Source organism: Aquarana catesbeiana, linkage group LG12 (assembly GCF_042186555.1).
Source record: "Aquarana catesbeiana isolate 2022-GZ linkage group LG12, ASM4218655v1, whole genome shotgun sequence".
NCBI classification, from domain to species: Eukaryota; Metazoa; Chordata; class Amphibia; order Anura; family Ranidae; genus Aquarana; species Aquarana catesbeiana.
The window spans coordinates 206678419-206697036 of NC_133335.1; the positions used below are offsets into that span (position 1 = coordinate 206678419).

An 18618-nucleotide genomic window follows, 5' to 3' on the forward strand; every position below is an offset into this window, starting at 1 on the left:
ATAAATGGTAAAAGTAAACAGGGTCACTTATCCAGCGCTCAAGATGATAGAATATATCGGACTAAGCAGCTGCTATATAAAAATATAACATTTAAAAAGAAGGCAAAAAAGTTCCAAAAGAGTAGGTTCTTTCTAGCTTAAGCAGCTCATAAAATTGTAAATAAAAATTAGATAAAAGAACGTATGAGCAAAAACAAACTATTTAAAATTATAAAAATTATGACAGTCCTGGTGTTGGGTAATTTTTCATATTAGAAAGCAGTTCATATCACTGAAGAGATGTTCCACCGTCACCACACCATGTGAATCCACTCCCTATAGGAATTGCACTGACCAAACTCCTAAAAAACGATCGCCTTAATGGATAAATCCAGATTTAAGCTTAGCAACTACAGGACATCAGCATGGAAATTCAGTAACGATCAACCCGACAGATGAATGACATCCTGATCTTGAACCATCCAGACTGAACACACCCGCAATCCTCTTAATCACTCAGGCATAGAGGAGGAAAGGAATCCACATAGTGTGATACTGTAAAACTTTTATTGTCCCAAAAAACACCCGACCCTTAAGATATTGCACTTACACAAAGTTCAATATAAAACAGCATTCAGGTATCTTATACTGCAAAGGTCATAGCAGTTCCGATAATCTCACCACCTCAGAGAAGAGCAGATTGTTCGTGGTGGTTCACAGGAGAGACTCAGAACAAACCCCAAATGCAGCAAGCCATGTGGTCTCCCCTAGACGCGTTTCAATATTGACAAAGACAGAATGTTAAAACGCATCTAGGGGAGACCACACGGCTTGCTGCATCTGGGATTTGAGTTTCTCGATTTGAGTTTCTCTCCCGGGAACCACCACGAACGATCTGCTCTTCTCTGAGGTGGTGAGATTATGGGAACTGCTATGACCATTGCTGTATGAGTTACCTGAATGCTCTTTTATATTGAACTTTGTGTAAGTGCAATATCTTAAGGGTCGGGTGTTTTTTGGGACAATAAAAGTTTTACAGTATCACACTATGTGGATTCCTTTCCTCCTATATGCCTGAGTGATTAAGAGGATTGCGGGCGTGTTCAGTCTGAATGGTTCAGGATCAGGACGTCATTCATCTGTCGGGTTGATCGTTACTGAATTCCCATGCTGATGTCCTGGACTTATCCATTAAGGCGATCGTTTTTTAGGAGTTCGGTGAGTGCAATTCCTATGGGGAGTGGATTCACATGGTGTGTGGTGACGGTGGAACATCTCTTCAGTGATATGAACTGCTTTCTAATATGAGAAATTACCCAACACCAGGACTGTCACAATTTTTATAATTTTAAATACTTTGTTTTTGCTCATACGTTCTTTTATCTAATTGTTATTTACAATTTTATGAGTTTTTGTTTTTTGCGCGCTGCTTAAGCTAGAAAGAATATAATTGGATAGTCGATTTTCATTGACTATCCATTTTATATTGTTGTTTATATACCTTTTTTAGCTTTACTAACTGCTCCTGGTCCTGAGGAAGTGAAGTATTTCATGAAACGTGTCTATTAAAAGAGTGACAATATCATTGTCTATTATTTTCTCGCATTGTAGAGGCAACCACTCTGCAGAAGAGACTTATCCACACAATCAGTGTGGCCATCCATTGGGTAGTTGCTACACATTGGAGAACTCCCTAAGTTCCACTCTCCCAAGTTAAACAGAGTTGATTCCATTAATAGAGTATAAAAACTTTTTCACACCTTATATCACGCTTTGCCTTATTACAATCATAAATGGACTCCTTGGTTTGATAATTTCAATATTTTTGAATGAAGTATTCTTGATGATTAGCACTATATGTGTCTCACTATTAATGTTGATGTCTTTTCTACTATCCTCTCAAGAAGTAATTGTATTATCAGCACTATTTTCTGCTATTATGTCTCGCTAATTGCACAATTTTATAGATTATGCCGCTTTTGTCATGATTTTGTACTATTTGCTATTTCCTTTACAAATGTGCTTTGATGTGATTTTCAAATGCCACTATCTCTGTACTACTTTTTGAAACGTTCTAATAAAAGTTTTTGAACAAAAAATAAAATGGATGGTGTGGTTAGTACTCCAGAGTTGTTACTCCATGTTAGATCACATGACAGTAATTTCTACTTCTTTTTCTTTTCAGGCTTCAGATCTCAGAGTTCAAAAGTGAAGTTGGTTATGTTAATGTAAGTATATGGTAATTTGCCTATAAACCATTGTACCACTATTAACCTCTGGTTCAGAATGGATAACTATCAGGCAGCCTTAAATATCTTAATTACCTATCTCAGGGATGCCAAAGGCTTTAAATCTTCCACAATTTTTAATGAATTAACTTGAGAGGTAGAGCAATAAAGATAATACCCAAACACAAAACTCATGGCAGGTGTTTCAGGTTACTGCTGGGTGGTCTCATTTCACCTACTTGGTACAGCCAACCGAAGAAGTAGATCCCAGCTGCAGAGGCTCTTCTCTGAACCAGACCATGAACAATACAGAATGCTATTGGGGATTCCAATGTCACTCTAGCTTTAACTTACCAGAGAAAGTGAAACAGGATTGTAGCTGCTACAAAGTTGCTACTACAAAGTTTCTAGCATATCATTGCTGTAATGGGCAGGTGTCAATATAACCTAGGGTCCATGTCAGCAGGCTTTGTTCTACTGCATGTGATGTGTGTATAGTCAGTATTGTGCTGTCAAAACCACTTCTTCAAGACCAAGGCCTATTGCCTATACTGAAATCCCCCACAAGAAGTGTAATTGAAGTATTGCACTGAGCTCTATACATTGTCTAGTCCTCAGGACCAAGGAACCCTGCCAAGGTTAAAATATATTATGAGATGTGTGAAGGAAAAATTCCATTGAGCTTCATGCATTGTGCAGTTATTAAACGGCTTCTTCAGGACCGAGGAACCCTGCCTTTGCTGAAAACCCCCATGAAAGATGCATTGGGAGGACAGAGCTCTATATGTTCACTTTGCTCAAACTAAGAAGGTCACTTAATATTACCATGGGTGTGATTGGGTGTTCTTCTACCTCTATGCTGTCATCATTTTTTTTTTTTTTTTTACTTCTTTTTCCCCCAACATTTATGTTCTTACGGTGAATGTGATTTGGTGTTTTCTAGCAGTCTTCCACCTCTGCGCTGCAATCTATTTTTTCTGTTCTTTTTTCCCAATATTTATGTTCTTTAGGTACAGTTACTGTTATACAGTATTTGGAAAATAAATGACAGAGTAATGACTCTTTTTTATGTCAAATTTAATTTATTTTCTATGCATTTATTATAACATAGCCAACTACAACTGCCTGGAAATACTGTATATAAACAAATCGCTGAATAAGAGAATAATGAAAAAAAATGAAAGATAACCAAAAACAGCAGGCAGATACTGTACACATACTGTATGTAAAATATAAGTGTGCAACATTATTGTCATATATTCATAAATTGCATTAATTATCAAACAATACCAGTGAAAAAAATTAAAAAAAACAATCAAAATATATTCAGTCCACAGTGAAAAATTAAAACACAAAAGAAGAGAGCGCAAAGCTGCCCTAGTGTAACGCGGCTTTAATATGGTAAAGATAAAAACACTACAATGGTCAAACTCACATTGTGTGAAGATAAATGCAGCATAAGGATTCCACTGTGGTTGCACTCCTATAACCACCTCAAGATCTCAACAGGGGAAGAGGGAACCGTGGATGTTCAACCTAGCTGCCCAGATCCTGGTAGCACATCCGAGGCTATCCACCACCACACTCGAAGAGACGATCTTAATGCGCTTGAAGACGTCACACAGTTGCCATGACAATGCATTTCGGAGGCCTCCTTCCTCAGGTCTAGGTGAAAAATTTGTCCAATAATTTGTGCTCAATAAGTGAAAAGTGATTCACAAAAAAGGGTGCTTCAGCAAGGTGCCTTCCCCACATAAACACATGCCTCTTACCAGTTGGACTGGATTTCAAGTTATAGAGATTGAGTGAGACTAGTGACGTCACACAAATCGGTGGAGCCAATTTGTGTGACGTCACTATGCACCAAACTGCAGCCGAGGTCCACGGCTGTGTGGAACATTTGTCTTCTTTGCTTCTTAATGTTTTTCTACGTGTAAGTGAAGCAATACTTTTAAATAAAAGTTGTTTTAAAGTACTGCACAATGAAGCCTCTTCCATCTATTACCCTCCATGTATGAGAGAATCTGCAACGGCACGCTTTGCATGGATCCAGCAGACATACAAGACACATGATAACAGGTGGAAGAGTAATCTTACACAGATGGAGTGCCCAGATTAGAGCTGATGTGTGGAATATCTCTGGTGGCTGAAATCTGTGAGAGGGAGTTTGATCTCTATAACTTGAGATCCAATCCTTCTGGTAAGAGGCATGTGTTTATGTGGGGAAGGCACCTTGCTGAAGCCCCCTTTTTGTGAATCACTTTTCACTGATTGAGCATGAATTATTGGACAAATTTTTCACTGTGGACTGGATATATTTTGATTGATTTCTTTTAATTTTTTCACTGGTATTGTTTGATATTTAATGTAACTTATGAATATATGACAATAATGTTATGGACTTATATTTAAATATATATAGATTTGTTATGTATTCAAGCTTACATAAGTAGCAGCACCATTTTATAGTATATTTCAACTGTTTAATTTTCTGCATAGTTTGGGTAAGCGCAGAATAGTTTTTATATATTTATATATACACACCACTAGGGCAGTCTTCACATGCCAATTTTGGAATTAAAAAGTAAACTGTTTCATGACAAATAGGATTTGTAAAACATCCCAAAGATATATTTTATAAATATGCACTTTTTTATAGTTTGTTTTGAAGTTTTTATATATTTTAATATTTTAAAGTTAAAGTGATACTAAATTAACACTGTCCCTTCTATTTCTGTATGTGGATGATGGCACTGTAATTATTTTAATTTAAAAATATATATATATAAGTACCTTTTTCCTAATTAATATATAGCTGTCAAATTACCCAGCTCTTTCCCAGCCTGCCTGCAGGGAAACATAAGCAGGAGGAGCTTCTAGTCCTCTGCTGCTGCTCACATGTTCAAAAAAAAACAGCCTATGGAATACAGAGTTAAAATAAATAAATAATATCAATAAACTGTTTTAAATTGTCATAAAAATATATATTTGAAATCAAATCTTTATTATTTTGTGGCAATAACATGGTGTGGGCTGATTTCTGCTAGTCACAGCCTGTGTCAAGCCCCTCCAGCCTGTGTCCTAGAGTAACAGGGAGGTGAAGCCTTTATCAATCTACATGTAATATTCCGCCCCCTATGTGTTTAGCTGGTTAGTGGGCATGGAGGAGGAGGAAGGGAAGGGAGTGGGCTGTCATTTACCACTGTGCATACGCCCACATGTGTGATTCTATATTCACATGGGCTGCTCAGTTGTGATGGGGAGGAAATGCTCCGCATAGAAACTCACTAAAAACTGAGCATGTGCAGAGTTTCCCCCCACAGCTGCAAAATCCCTAGCTGAATTGGGGACATGAACAGAAGGGGGAGATAGGGAACAGCACGATTAACCAGGTTTTTTGAGGAATACAGAAAACAAATCTCATAGTGAGCATGAACAGCATGTAATACACGATGTATTGAAAGTTTTTTATGATGTGGGTTTAGTGACACTTTAAAAGAAAGTTGGTTCCGCATTAACACTTCCTATCTCCACAAGCAGAATTGCAAGATTTTTTTCCCTTTTCCCTTTCCTTCCCTATCTATTTTTTTATTCACTTTTAGACCCACCCTCCACTGCCCATCTGGCCAAGGCCAGAATGACATGTACCTGGTCTTGTTCAGCTGCTCAGGCCAAAGCAACATCATGACCGGTAGAGAAATAGCATTATCAAAAAGGAGTATTTAGCAATGGCAGCCTGTATAATCTCTTATAGCATAGTCTCTTTAATAGTGTACAAGTAAGCATATGCTCATTTAACCCCATTTTTATTTATCTGACTAATTTTCAAAGTGTACCCAAAGTTTGAGTTTAGGCGTGCTTGATATAAATCTCTATCAAATTCCTATGATAGATGAATTATGGTTTACTGGTCTTTTAAAGCATTTCATTTTATTGTGCAGGTTTTGGAACTGGAAGAGTTATTGAGACACAGTTTAAGAGACTCTGCACTCATAGCAATAAACAGTAAGGCATCCGTATTGTTTTTATTTCTCTTCCATCAGCATACCTTTGTCCTAAACCCAATAAAGTCTATATATCTAATATGTAATTTTTCACACCCAGATGGATTACATGGAGGCATTCCTATGCCAGCACTGGATAACATAACTCTTCAGGATTACACACTACAAATCACCCCTGTAAGGCTGTTTTTTTATTTAATTAAAAATACTTTTCCTACTTTCTTCTTTGTTCTTTGTTGCTTTGTTAGGACTGTCATCAGTAATGAATGGACCAAGAAGAGAAACCTAATATTAGACAGTGCTGCCACCTTTTGCCATAGAACTATAATTTTTTACTTTTGGTTCATACCCTTATAAAGCTGCATGTTCCGCCTAAATCCAAAAATGTATCTTTTTAATTGATGGATACAGCAGAGAAGAACCACAAAGCCTTCTGTGTGCAGCAGCCCCCCTAATACTTACCTAAACCCCACCTCTGTCCAGCGATGTTTATGAGTGTCTCGGCCGTCCGATACTCTCCCTCCTTATTGGCTGAGACACAGCAGCAGCGCCATTGGCTCCCGCTGCTGTCAATCAAAGTTGGCTAGCCAATCAGGAGAGAGAGGGGGCAGGACCGAGCCACGGCCCCATGTCTGAATAGACACAGGGAGCTGTGACTTGGCTCGGGTGCCCCCATAGCAAGCTGCTTGCTGTGGGGGCACTCAACAGGAGGGAGGGGCCAGGAGCACTAAAGAGAGACCCGAGAAGAGGAAGATCTGGGCTGCTCTGTGCAAAACCACTGCACAGGGCAGGTATGTACGACATGTTTATTATTTTTATAGGAAAAAAAAACAAGACTTTACAATCACTTTAAGCATAATGATAGACAATCCTGCATGAGGAATTTATGGAATCTCAGTAAAGATTTGCTAGCTGAGGTCACCAAATTTAGAAGTTGGAAGGAGATTCAAATGTGTTGGAATCCACTCATGGATGAATGGTCTCACACTGCAGATGAATGCATAGCATTTTGTATAGGAGATTGTTAACTATAAAAACAAACTTGCAATAAATGTGACTTCATTTTCAGGGATGTTTATTGGCATCAATGGACATGTACTACATACCATGGAGAAAATTATTAGACATTCTACCCGAGCACCAGTCTCCAGACCATCACATGCTGTGAAGATTTATGAACAGTAACAAGATGGCTGTCCAACAGGCTACATGGCTGTTCATGGTTTAGATACGTCACAACGCCATGTCATTTTAATAAAGTATAGTTTCACCAATACTGTTTTTATCCTTTGTATAACAGCAGAAAATAATACTGTTAGCCTCCAATGAAAACAGCAAGCTTAGAATGAATGCACTGGCAAAGGAAATATTAGTTAGGGTAGAACTCCGACAACTGCAAACAAATAGCAAAACATAAAATTGAAATAGATATATGATTATAGATTTACCTGCCAAAAGGTTTTGTAATTCTGTACAGCTAGTCTTGTTATTTCATTTTTAACTTTTATTGAGTGCCAGGCAGTGGAAAAACTATTTTCCTGGTTCAAAAATCCAATTGACTGTGTCACCTTCCCAACTCCTCTGTTGCTAATTCCATGTTCAAAATTGATTACTTTAATAGATGTACTGCACCCCAGCATAAAGTTAAGATGATGTAGGCATTATACCTTACAAGACACATGTACTAACTATTCTTAACCAATCAGAATTGATAAAAACAAGTTTTATTAAAGCGTATGTTAGTGTTATTTTTAGAAAAAGGTTAAAACCCCAATAATATTATTTTTACTGCTCCCACTGGAGACACAACAGGAAATGAGATGAAACCTCACCAAAATTAAGGGTTTTCTCAGGAACATTTGCCCCCACTGGATGATTTTCTCTAACCTCTTGGTCTTGTGACCACTCAAAATTTGTGGATTAAACCTCACTTTATGTGTAGTTGACAGTAGCCTCGAGAAAAAATAGAAAGGGTGAATCTTCCTAGCAGGGACACAGACAACTATAAAAACCTGACAAGAATCTAATCATTCCCTACTCTATCCAAAACTAAAAAAAGCTTAAAGCAATCAAAATTGGTAACAACCCATGGTTGTGTGACATATACTTCATAATGCATGAAAAAGTTTATCAACAATACTCCTGCGCATGAGTGAAATAACCAGATAGTGACGGTACCATCATTGTAGATATGGATAATTCCTTTGAAGCCTTGCTGCCCTCTAGGACTGGGGTTGTCCTCAAAGCACTGCAAAAATGGATACAAGAAAGAGGGTGCACTGGCCTAGTACTTTATCCCACAAAGATTTATTAAAACTGAATAAACAAACAATAACTACTCCCAAACAAAGGTGATAAAAACGCTCATTAGGCCACACCTTGTGGCCAAACTCTCCCAGACCGGCTGGAACCTCTAGCATAGGGGGGACCGGTCTTGGGTCCCTGCTGGCTGACGTGACATGGCTCTGAAGAAGAAGGACTTTCCTTCGAAGAGCGTCAGCAGCAGGGACCCAAGTCGGTTCCCCCCGAAGTAGAATAATAACGTATTGAACCAGGCAGGACCTCAGTGATGCAGGTTTATTAACAACAGCTGGGTACATAAAGGTTTATGTTCAAAGTATTACAAGATGCAGGTCTAATTTATACAGTTTCTTACAATGCAAGCATATTAGGTACAACATGACTGGTTGCTAAGATCTATGTTAATGTAACTAACCATAAATCTGACACCTGTCATACAACCAGACAAACTTATTCATTCCCAGAATTCCTATATGTTTATTAAAATTATTTATAACTGGTTTGTCTTTGGTTTTACCCATTAAAATACTTGTGTAGAGGCAGTATGGCACCCAGTCATGTTAAATCAAACCCTCCTTGTCATGATAAGACTTTGGCAACTCACGACTTTGGGAAAATGAACTTGCAACAACACCACCTTTATGTGTTCTTAATGTACATACCTTTCCCATATTCCACATAATTACTTTTAAACCACTAGTATAAGAAGTTTTATAACTTATTCTTGACAATGTTTATGTAGTACCCTCAAGGAATATTATCTTATCAGGCTGTAGTTCAACTGCTGTCAAAGTGTTTCTCTTCTAAGTGGTAGACTTAAAAACCTAAAAATGAACTATCCTAATAACCTTTCACTCAGTAAACTTGTGACTATCTTATTAAAAATACCAGCATGAAGCAGAGAGGTCATCTAACGTTCAACATTTAAAAATGAAGACTTTCTATATTTATGGGATAACATAGTATACATTAATAAAGATTAATAACTATTGCTTTACAATTGAATAATAATATTGATAAGACCACTACAATATAATAATAATATGAATAATAATATGAATAATAATTATATTATCAATAAAACAAATGCACATTAATATGAATAAAATAAAATATATTAGTTAATATGAAATTCTACTACATCTCTACGCATGAAAAAGTTTACCCTATATGTGTGCCCTTTGTTTGGTCAAGCCATTATGGGCTTTAGCAGCATTCCCCTTCATTTCCAGACAATGGATAAATATTGCAGGGTAGCATTAAAGGGTTAATTCACCTTTTTAGAAAACATAAAAAAGTGAACGAACACTGTACACCTTATCTAAATTCCCCTTTTAATCCATGGTCATGTGTCATTCCAGGCCCAAGTATTCCTTCTTCTGTGTACAGGTGGCCGGTCCTTCTTCAGGAGTCCATTTTTTTTTATGTTCCAGTGGGCAGTATCCACTGGTCACCGAATTTTATGTTCACATTTTGGGTTTTGTTTTATTCCAGCACTACATTTATATTATAGTCCATGTTACTGTCTGTAAATTTTAGTCTATTTTTTATCAAACTATCATATAGGAGTATAATATAATGTAATTTAATATAGGAATATTATTGAGTATTTGTGACATGATAGAACTTCTGCTAATGAGAGAGTCTTGTAATTAGTGACCAAATGCTCATCATCTGGTATAAGGAGTATGGCAGGAATGCATAATCATACCCTGCTCCAATGAATTGGGTAATGGATTCTTTCATTCATATATCATTAATTGTACAGTATTCAGTTTATTTGAAAAAGTAATTATCCCAGATGTTATGGTCATCCATGCAAATAGCTTTCATTTGATAAACTGCAAGCATTTTAATTACTTGGTAATGGCACCTATGGCATAGAACCTGGAATCTAAAAGATCACAGGTACAACTAGTCCATTACATCTAAACATGCCTAAGAAGTGTGGTTGGGTTCCTGAGCCTGAACCTGTAAAAAGCCTAGATTAAAGGGAATATCAGTTTGGAGCATTTGCTTATCTTTAGACCCCTACACCTGTCTGGTTGACATGAACTTCCTGCTGCTATCCTATTGCTGACACTTAAGTTGTCACATATTCAGTGTTACTACCTGGTTTATTTATGTTGTGCACATGGGTGTTCCAAGTGCTTAAAGTGATTTTAAAGGCAATTAAAAAAAAACAAAAAAAACCAAACATGCTATGTTTAACCGCTCTGTGCAATGGTTCCTCTTTCAGGGCGCCCTCAGAGCAAGCAGCTTGCTATGGGTGCACCGAGGGTATTGGTGCTGCCACATACCTAGTGGTGAGCCTGACGTGTAGAGGAAGGCCTCTCGTACAGCTCCGGCTAGTGAGCCGCTGATAGTGGGACAGCAGACTCAGGAGCGCGGTGAGGTAAGAGTGCCTATAATCAGTCCAGGAATCTGTACAAGTAGAAGCCAGGAACCCACGAACTGGAACCCGGGATCAGCAGGCAGCAGGCAAGCGGGATGGTAGATAGGCTGGCAGACTTGGCAATAGGCAAGCAGAGGTGCACCACAGCAAGCAGGAACTGTAGCAGGCTGAATAGCAAGGAGCAGGGTCAGACGAGCCGGGTTGACGACAAACAGGCAGATCAGGCAAAAGCAGCAGGCAGAAGCATAGTCAGGTCATAGGCAGGTTTCTGGCAACAGATGGGCAAATTAGGCAAAAGCAGCAGGCAGAAGCGTAGTCAGGTCACAGGCAAGTTTTGGCAACAGACGAGCAGATCAGACATAAACAGCAGGCAGAATTGTAGTCCGGAACAAGCCAGATTGGTAGCAGAAGTCAGCACACACAGGAATCAGGATTCAGGTAAACGCTGTAGACCAAGCAGCAATTACGCATGCGCGTTTACTGATGTGTCAGTGGCTGTTCTGTATATTCCTTGTTGGGACCGGCGCAGGTGTGCGCCTGAGAGCAGCAGTTGTGCTCCGCAGACGACTTCCCTGACAGGTGCACTGAGTCACTGCTCTGCATGTCCATTAACCCAGAGCTGCTGCTCAGCTCCACCCATTTTCTCTCATCAATGGCTCCCGCTGCTGTCTCAGCCAATGAGGAGGAGAGTCATCAGAGAGCTGAGGCTCTCATGCACATCTCTGAATTGTGATGGGGCTCAGGTAAGTATTAATGGGGCTGCTGCACACAGAAGTTTTTTTTACCTTCATGCATAAAATGCATGAAGGTAAAAAACCTTGAGCCTTTACAACCACTTTAAAATGTATGTAGTCCTTAAAAACATATTTAAAATGTATGTAATCCCTAAATCTATATGTTTTTATGTTTGTCACCATGGCTCACTCATTTGCCCATTGGGTTGCTTATCAGGTCCTCATGAGACATGCTCAGACCTGACAGATAATGCTCAACTGAACAAGCAAACCTGCCAAGCCGACAGCACACTGCTGATTTCAAGGCAGTGGCTTAGCCTTGTAAGCTTGCAAAAGCTAGGAATTTTCTGGCAGAATCTTCAGGTCAGAAACTTTGCAATTTATTCACAAAAAAAATAGCTTATAACAACTATGAAAACACAGATGCATGTTGTCGAACATATTGAAAATAGATTTACTTACACTATGCCTGACAAAAATTGGTTGTGACAATAATGAGGTCTGACAAACCCTAAACTGTGTGGAGAGAGTGGGTAGGTGGGGCTAAACACAATGCAGTCCCCCAAAAATTAAAAGTCGGTAACAATACAGTCAGATTAAAATCTGCTGTCTGTGCTAAGCAGTCATTGAAGTTGACACATTTGTCAAAGAGCAGTCAGCTTAGAAGAAATGTAGGGGCTTCATAAACCTTACTTAGCCCAAGATCTTCAAAAGGCTTCTAATATGGCCTGATCATAAACGGTCCTTTTGTAAATATTCTAGTATGCAGTTTCAGTATACACATCTTGGAGGCTGGGTTATAACTGATCTCCCCATAGTTAAACTTCACAAAAATTCTATAACTCATACTGTAATAGAGTTACTTTCCTAAAAATTGTTTACACTATTGTAGGAGAAGTTATTATTTATTTGGACTCCAGAAACAACTATATTACAAGATCCAGAATGCAAATAAGACACAGTAGATTCCCTAGGAAGAATATACATCAGATGCATATCATGTTTGGCCTCTAACAATTCATAATTTCATTCCCATTTGCTGATTTTTGGAGCATTAGGCCTAATCCTATGGAAATAAATGGATAGTTGGCTTAAGAGATGGTTCACTGGGCAATATAAAACACTCCAGCACCTCTACAACGCAACCCTTAAACCTTTTAAATGGGTCAGGTTAGCTCTGCAACACCTTGTAAATACATCTTCACTAGTAGCTAGCAGCTGTTTTACCTTTGGAACTTTTAAAAATGACTGAGAGTCGTGTTAGAAGGCCAGCGACTCTTGCATCATCAGATTGAACCTAATGTACCATGATTGGAATTTTCTTTTTCATTAAAAAGATATTTAAAAAATGTTAAAGGATCACTAAAGATAATTTTTAAAAAAAAATAACAAACATGTTATACTTATGTCCACTGTGCAGCTTATTTTGCACAGAGTGGCCCCGAACCTGGTCTTCTGGGGTCCCTCGGCGGCTGTCTCGGGTCCCCCTCCCCGCAAGGACTCAACACCTTCATGCGAGTTCCCTCGCATGGTATTGAGTGCTTGCGGGTGCGCTCCCATGATACAGCCGGCGGCCATAGCCGCTCACTGTATCACTCGGCCCCATCCCCCGGCGCACCGCGTCTTCGCATGTGATTGACAGCAGCGCGAGCCAATGGCTGCGCTGCTTTCAATCCATCCACTGTAACCAATCAACGGCCAGGCTGAGCGGCGAAGAGGATGTTGGGGGCGAGCGCGGGACTTTCGAGGGGTCAGGTAAGTAAAACGGGGGGGCTGGGGGGGCCGGTATTGTTGAATTTTTTTTCACCTTAATGCATAGAATGCATTATGGTGAAAAAACTTTTACCTTTACAACCCCTTTAAGCAGGGTTCTTAATTCCCAGTATTTTAACAAAAAATACCTTACTAAAATCTGTTACATTCCTGTCTGGGCATGACACCAAGGGGTTGATTTACTAAAACTGGAGAGTACAAAATCTAGTGCAGCTCTATATAAAAGCCAATTAACGTCCATTTTTTTTGTCAACGTTTAACTGAACAAGCTGGATGTTAGAAGCCAGTTGGCTACCATGCACAACTGCACCAGATTTTGTACTCTCCAGTTTTAGTAAATCAACCCCTAAGTGATACAAACATTTTTAAAAGGTCCAGCAGCGGTGATACAAACATTTGTAAAGGATAAAAACACAACAGCGGGCGCTGTGAATGGTACATGTTTCCATTAAAACTAGCGATGGTGTCTACTGTGTGCATGTAATCCTGCATTCACAACTGAGCAGAGCATGAGCAGAGTGTATTTCTGGCAATTATGAAGCTTTTATTGTGTGCTCTTCCATGCGTAAATGCGTGTTTTGCAGTTCACAAATTTGTGCAGGCAATTTTGCAGGTGTATCAAGCTTCAGGTGCTTGGTTGGGAAAGGTTAAGAGAGCAGTTTTTCAAGTGCAAAAATGTATGCAAAAAGACATGTTGCGCCTCTACAGGCACTTCTGTTTAAGCCTATTGGGCCACAAAAGCCTAATTACGCTAAAAAAAAAAAATGTATGTACTTCTGTGAGCGTGGGACATTGAGCTACAAGCAACTGAACATTAAAATAGGAACAGTCATAATTACAAACAATGGGTTGGGTGTAGTCAGGCGAAGGGAAATACACTGAAGTACACATCACTCAAGTGTGGATGGGGGCTAAAGGGTTAATCCCAGTGATGGCCACTCTCGGTCTGCTAGCACTTACATTGTTGTTCTGGAGGCTGGAAAATTTCTGTTCAGGATGAGTCTGAGAGTGTGTAATCGTTACATTAATGTCTTAACTCCTTTTCCATATGTCAAGCAATTTAAAATAAAATGAAAAAACAGGTATATAAATTAAATATATATATATATGTGTGATAATACTCTGGATATCTGCCTTAGCAAAATAAATAATATTAAAGCAGTGTTAGAAGCTAAATCAATATACTATATACAAGGTACAGTTGGGATTTTTTTCTATGATCTGTGGAACATGTACAGTGTGGCATGAACAACCAATAACATACACCAATTCATCACTACTTTACATGATGTGGTCACTTACAATTGGTTGTCCAGAGGTAGTGTTCTTTTAGGATCCAGAAGAGGAGTCTTCAAGGTGACGTCAGGGGACCGTTTGGATAGCAAAAGAGAAGAGAAACAGGGGCGCACCAGCCTTGTGCATTACCCGCACAGGCATCACAATCAGCTTTTCGAAGGGAGCGTCCCCTCTTCATCAGAGCTAGCTGAGGGGACGCTCCCTTCGAAACGCGTTAGCTGATTGTGATGCCTGTGCGTTCCTCCACGATCCCTGGAAGATTTCGCTCATCCTAAGTCGCATGCTGATTGTCGGTGCACTTTCATGTTGTGCCTCCTTTACCAATTGCTTGTGAGTTGTTTCTTTTTACTATCTGTATTCAATAAATGTTTTTTAAAAGGTACTGCACAAGGCTGGTGCGCCCCTGTTTCTCTTCTCTTTTGGTCTCTACTAGGATTCCCCATCCTTGAGGGCAGCAAGGCCTGTGTTTACATATAAGCTATGTGGTGATCCACCTGTGCGCAGGAGTCGTTTTTCTGTTTTGACCGTTTGGATAGGTAGGATCGATCTGCAGCTCTCAATTACTGGTCCCCCACACTCAGAATGGGCAACAGCTAAGAACCCGGGTGATGGATTTGGTGAGTATAACTTGGTTTAGAAGGTTAGAAAAAAAGCACATGTGACAGGGTTAGAGGGGGTGGAAGGGGCTTAACCACTTGCTGACCGCGCTTTAGCTGAAAGATGGCTACAGGGCAGCAGGCTAGTTTTGGGACAACGTCATATGACGGCGCGCCGTGATCGCGGGCGACGCGCTCTGAGGACACTGCTGATCACAGATTGAGGTAAATAGCCAATACGCGGCTCTTTACCACGTGATCAGCTGTGTCCAGTGCTGCCAATCTGTGCCCACCAGTGCTGAAAATCAGTGCCCATCAGTGCCGACAATCAGTGCCCATTAGTGCCTCCCCATCAGTGTCACCTATCAGTGCCGCCTAACAGTGCCCATCAGTGCCGCCTATCAGTGCAGCCTCATCAGTGCCTCCTCATCAGTGCCTACCAGGGCCACCTCATCATTGCCCATCAGTGCAGCCTATCAGTGCCCATAAATGTTCATCAGTGCAACTTATCAGTGCCCATCAGTGCATCCTCATCAGCACACATCAGTGAAGGAGAAAATTTACCTGTTTGCAAAATTTTATAACAAACTATGGAAACTTTTTTTTTTTATCTTCAGTCTTTATTTGTTTATTTAACAAAAAATAAAAATCTCGGTGATTAATTACCACCAAAAGAAAGCTGTATTTGTGTGAAAACAATGATAAAAACTTTGGGTACAGTGCTGCATGACCGTGCAATGGTCATTCAAAGTGCGACAGCGCTGAAAGTTGAAAATTGGCCTGGGCAGGAAGGGGGTATAAGTGCCCAGTAGGAAAGTGGTTAATAGAGTATTTCCACCAACCAAGTTTCAGAATCCCCACTATATGTTTGTTATGTGTTCCTATTCACACAGCATATCTAAAAATAATTTTCAAATAACTTACTATTGTATTTGTTTTTTGGAGCAGGTTTACACATAGAACTCTATAGGCAACTTGTATTGTTCAGAATAGTTTGAAATGTGCAATTAGGGGACAGAGTTTATGGACATACTGTATTTGTTCCAAAGTTAATAGCATAAAATATACCACCAGAGCCTTGAGATATTTAATCCTTTTTTAGGACAAAGTGTACATAGTTTTCTGGTATTAAAAGTCTGCCAGAACAGTATCATACCTCCCAACTTTCTGAGATGGGAATTAGGGACACCTATTAGCAAAAGTATGTAGGCATAAGACACACCCCTTGCCACGCCCCCTTAAAGGAGAATTGTACAAAAAATATTTGGTTAACCCCACTTTTTTTTATCAGTACTACTCCTTTAGATTGGCTTTTGGAATTTACAACTGCAGCAATTTAAACATTGGATGAAAGGTTTATCACTGGGAAACACTTTTTTGATATATAAATAGTGCATTTTCTATACAACTTTATAGATCAGACCAAAATGAGGGACAAATGAGGAGGAAAGAGGGACAGAGGGACTTTGTTTCAAATCAGGGACAGTCCCTCCAAATCAGGGACAGTTGGGAAGTATGCAGTATGGAAAAGGTTAATAATGGTAAACATATCTCCCTTAGACCCCTCCTTAACATTACATAGAAGGTAAAAGCTAGGTAGAATTTGTCAGCAAGTAAAATACAAATAAAAAGGTAAGTAGCAATTTTTTTTAGTTATGCTATGTGAATGGACCACATAACATACACTGTAGGTGTTTTCCCAATTTGGTTGTAAAACTGGAAATACACTTTAACCCAGCCTGTATTAAAAAAAAATAAAAGTCAGCAGCTACAAATACTGTAGTTGCTGACTTTTAATATGAGTACACTTACCTGTCCAGGGAGCTCATGATGACGGCACAAGAAGCCGACCCGTCCGGGTGCAGGTGCCGGCATCCTTACTAAGGGAAACAGGAAGTGAAGCCTTGCGGCTTTACAGTCTGTTTCCTGCTGTGCATGCGTGAGTCGTGCTGCGCTTTCTTAATTGTCCCGCTGTCTTCTGGGACCTTCGTGTCTCCCAGAAGGTAGTGGGGGGGGGGGTAGGAGGAGGGCTGTAAATGACGTAGGTTGGTCGCAGTGACCTTACACAGAAGTGAGAGTGGGTACCTGTTTTTCACAGTTATCTGCTACGCCCCCCCCCCCCCGAAAGGTGCCAAATGTGGCACCAGAGGGGGAGGAAGAAAATAAGTAAGCGGAGTTTCCACTTTTGGGTGGAACTCTGCTTTAAGAACTCTGACATTTTTACTGTATACATATTTCAATATGAAGAAGATGTAATTGCCAATTCAGTCTATTTTTAATCAAACTATATATAAATTATGAAGACAAAAGTAGTCTCGCTAATAAATAGTGCAAACAGATTATGAATCAAAAAAGCAAAAAAGAACTCAATAAATTGATATATAACTCCTGTGTGATAATAAATACAATAGTGACACATATAACTCAAGAGTCTTTTGTAAAATAAAAAATGCGAATAAAAGTGACTTTAAAGAATATAGTCTCTCTAAAGATGGTAGGTATATCAAATTCTGCAATGATGCAACTGTGAAGAGAGATGAAGAATTCTTGAAGTTTCCAACCGCCACCAAGAGAAAAGGTAGAATCCCTCCGTGGTGCGAGGGGCAAATAAAATGAGTACTCTTATGCCCTGTACACACGGTCGGACATTGATCGGACATTCCAACAACAAAATCCATGGATTTTTTCCGACGGATGTTGGCTCAAACTTGTTTTGCATATACACGGTCGCACAAAGTTGTCGGAAAATCCGATCGTTCTGAACGCGGTGACGTAAAACACGTACGTCGGGACTATAAACGGGGCAGTAGCCAATAGCTTTCGTCTCTATTCTGAGCATGCGTGGCACTTTGTGCGTTGAAATTGTCCACACACGGTCGGAATTTACGCGAACGGATTTTGTTGTCGGAAAATTTTATAGCTGACTCTCAAACTATGTGTGTCCTAAATTCCGATGGAAAAAGTCCGATGGAGCCCACACAAGGTCGGAATTTGCGACAACAAGCTCCGATCGCACATATTCCGTCGGAAAGTCCGACCGTGTGTACAGGGCATTACCGGAAGATGTGGAACTCCTATAATAGCAAGGTCATATACGTCAGCAGATATAGCTCTCTGCAGGGTCTGAGATGGGTCCTGGACCAAGATGTATGGATCAGCCACGGACATCCTCCTAACTCACTGGCCACCATCCGCCCGCTTACTTCCAAAAAGGTCAGTCTCCCAAAATGTGCGCGGAGCAGGAAAGAAAAATAGGCTCCGATGGTGCATTATCGTTTAAAAACACTGCTCATTTATTTATAAAAGGTATCC

At 39.7% G+C, this 18618-nt stretch overlaps 1 protein-coding gene across 1 annotated transcript in view; it reads left to right on the forward strand.

Moving 5' to 3' along the window:
• The window catches only part of LOC141114272 (bactericidal permeability-increasing protein-like), a 100721-nt gene extending 93236 nt beyond the window's left edge, over nucleotides 1-7485 (forward strand). The window contains exons 13-16 of the mRNA XM_073607860.1: nucleotides 2165-2207; nucleotides 6149-6212; nucleotides 6312-6388; nucleotides 7281-7485. Coding sequence (XP_073463961.1) covers nucleotides 2165-2207; nucleotides 6149-6212; nucleotides 6312-6388; nucleotides 7281-7379 — 283 coding nt within the window. The 3' untranslated portion in view covers nucleotides 7380-7485. The remainder of the gene's footprint in view (nucleotides 1-2164; nucleotides 2208-6148; nucleotides 6213-6311; nucleotides 6389-7280) is intronic.
• The last annotated feature ends 11133 nt before the right edge of the window (nucleotides 7486-18618 follow it).